Source organism: Hemitrygon akajei, chromosome 3 (genome assembly GCF_048418815.1).
Source record: "Hemitrygon akajei chromosome 3, sHemAka1.3, whole genome shotgun sequence".
Taxonomy (NCBI): domain Eukaryota; kingdom Metazoa; phylum Chordata; class Chondrichthyes; order Myliobatiformes; family Dasyatidae; genus Hemitrygon; species Hemitrygon akajei.
The window spans coordinates 96,076,826-96,079,729 of record NC_133126.1 but is presented as its reverse complement, the minus strand read 5'-3'; the positions used below and the strand labels follow the sequence as shown (position 1 = coordinate 96,079,729).

Below are 2,904 nucleotides of genomic sequence, written 5' to 3'. Positions count from 1 at the left end.
CCGGCTGTTCCTCCAGCACCTTTCTGTGATGTTTCAATTCACGTTTGTCTGTGTGTTTGTGGCCCTATGGTTTCCGTTTGCCTATATTTGCATCTCACTTTACATGTTGCCAACTTTTATTTGACTCGGAGATGTAACTTACATCCGTTTTTGTAAATTAATTTCCTGGTGTGATTGGCTGAGAGAGTCTCTCATCCCTTTCCAGCACACTGTGAGGGAAAACTCGATCCACTTTGCTTTGCTGGGAATGGCAGGAGCTGTAATCCCGGAGATTGAGGTGAAATCCTTTCTGGTCCATGGAGAGAGGTTCATTAAATGGGATGATGTAAGTGATTGTGGCTCAGAATTGACGGACGGTTAATGTTATTTTCTATTGTCGTCGTGGTTTCGGTTAATGTTAAACGGACTAAGATGAGTAGATTTATGAGGTTACTGCCAGGACTTGAAGGACAGAATTATGGAGCAAGGCTGAGCAGGCTAGAACTTTGGTTATTGGAGCATAGGGGTATCAGGGGTGAGATTATAGAGGTGTATGAAATTGGCAGGGTAATTATACACAGTCTTTTCCTGAGGATTGGAGAATCAAGAATAGAGGACACGTGTGAAGGGAAAGATGTAGTTGTTTTTTAGGTTTGTAGGGATGACTTTGGGACACAGAGGGCAGTTAGAGCTCAGGTCAGGGTTTAGGGACAGGTATGTGAGAGCTGTGGCTGGAGTGCTCTGGAAAGAAAGGGCAATAATTACCATAGACGGAATTCAGGTCTGCAGGTGCTGTGGACAAAGACCAGTGAGGATGAGGTCTGGTAAACTGCCCTCCTCCTCCCCGGGTCAGTTGGTACTGGGACTGGAGGTCAGTGCAGGCAGGAGGCATAGTCTGGAGATTGGGGTCTTGTCATCAGTGGTCCTGGAGTTGAGACCGAATGTCAACAAAAGACAGAGTCAGGAATTCTAGGCTCCTTGGCAGAAGCCATAAATCTGTGAGTCTGCTGGGGAAGTCACAAATCCGATGACTGCGAGTCCACAAGTCCACTAGAGGCTGGAGGTGAGGAGGCATCCTACCCTGGTGTGAGTGGGAGGAAAGGGGCTGTTGTGTTGTTGTTTAGACATTAAACTAATTCAACAGAAAACAAGAGAGTTGAGAGATGTGAGTCTTAAGTTGTGTTTACTGGTCACGTGGTAGTTATGATGTACACAATTCACTTATTTTTACATATAATCTGTGATGGATTATTTATATAACAGTATATTTACTGCAACACACACAAAATGCTTGAGGAACTCAGCAGGCTAGGCAGCATCTATGGGGAAGAGTACAGTTGATGTTTCAGGCTGAAACCTGCATCTGCAGATTTTCTCTTGTTTGTGATTGGATATATTCATTGCTTGTGTTGTTCTGCTGAACATTGTGGGCATGCTATGTTGGTGCTCGAGTGTGTGACAACATTTGTGGGCTGCGTCCAGCACAGTCTTAGGTTGCATTTTTTGTGTGATAGCTGCCTGAATCTGAATCTCATAGGGACCCAGGGGACAACTTTCTCACCCAGATGATGGAACGAGTTATCTGAGAAAATGGTTGGGGCAGATCCATTAATGACATTTAAAAGATACTTGTGCAGGTACCTGAATGGGAAAGGTATGAGTGATATGCAGGTAAACGGGTCTAACTCAGAAGGGAAGCTTGAGTTTATAAGCTGGGTACACTCTGCAGTATTGTGTTAGGAGATGTAGTGCAGAGTAATTAGATAGGGTGAGAAATGGCCAGAATAAGGAACAGATAAAGAAGGTGCAGTACTTTCAGATACACTGTAGTTAAAGAAGGGTGAGTCTCATGGTTAAGGGCGTGGAATTACTGTGTGGACAATGAAGAAGTGGTGGGGTAGAGGAAGGAACAATGCTGTCAAGGGTAATAGGGATGGGTGAGGAAGGGTGTAGTTGGTATCCAGTCAGGAACGGTAGGATATAGTGCACGATGAGACCTTCATTAAACAGACTGATGCACAAAATGGTGTAGCTACATATGGTAAAATGCATTGATGTGGTGAAAGATGATCTGAATGCTAAGGTGCTTTGATGTGTACTGCGATAGAGATAGGGTGGCTTTTGATGGGGCCATTTGCGAAGGTGGTAGTGAGTGACCTTTCTGATTCTCAAGTGTTCCGGGTGTTGAAGATATCCTCACAGTGGTGTTGGTAGTGAGTTCTGGGATTTAGACCCAGCACCAACAAGGGAACAGCGATGCATTTTCAAGTCGAGGCGAGTGAACTATAGGAAATGAAGCAATTCAGTTGGTTATGGCGCATGGTAAGGTACAGTAACGAGAAATACTAGTGGATGTTATTTGTAAAGTTACAATAAGACAAGTTGCTGCATGGTGAATTTGAATTAAGGGAGGATCCAGTGTTACAATACAGTGATACTGATGTAATCTACACAGTGTAATGTTACACTGAGGTACAACGAAATGGGATGGTGGGGTGGGGGGGGGGGGGGAGCACGGTCAAATTCAATTGGGGTGATGGATTGTAAAATGCAGGGAGGTCCGGGAAAATGCCATGATGCAGGTGGGATATAGAGAGGAGCAGTGATATGGGGGAAGATGCATTGAGATGGGTGTGTTTACTGGTATGCAGTGAGATGCAAGGCATGATGAGATATGCAGCAATCTGTGGTATGGTAACGTGATGCTGATAAACAATCCTGGATAATGATTTAGGATGAAGCAAAACAAGCTGCTGTGAAGTTTGGGTAACTTAGTAAGTTTTCCTTCTGCCACTCAATCCTTCTCTTGAACTCGGCCTCAGTTCAATGAGGACGTATTTCACCTGGATCTTACCTGCTCTCTGGAGTGGATTTTAAGAACCCCATGATAAACCGGACAACTTCATAACCCCTTAATCAACATCA

General features: G+C 44.4%; 1 protein-coding gene across 1 annotated transcript in view; it reads left to right on the top strand.

Moving 5' to 3' along the window:
• Nucleotides 1-247: 247 nt before the first annotated feature.
• Nucleotides 248-2,904, top strand: part of LOC140725227 (1-phosphatidylinositol 4,5-bisphosphate phosphodiesterase beta-2-like) — a 158,431-nt gene continuing 155,774 nt past the window's right edge. Inside the window, exon 1 of the mRNA XM_073040394.1 lies at nucleotides 248-325. Coding sequence (XP_072896495.1) covers nucleotides 248-325 — 78 coding nt within the window. The remainder of the gene's footprint in view (nucleotides 326-2,904) is intronic.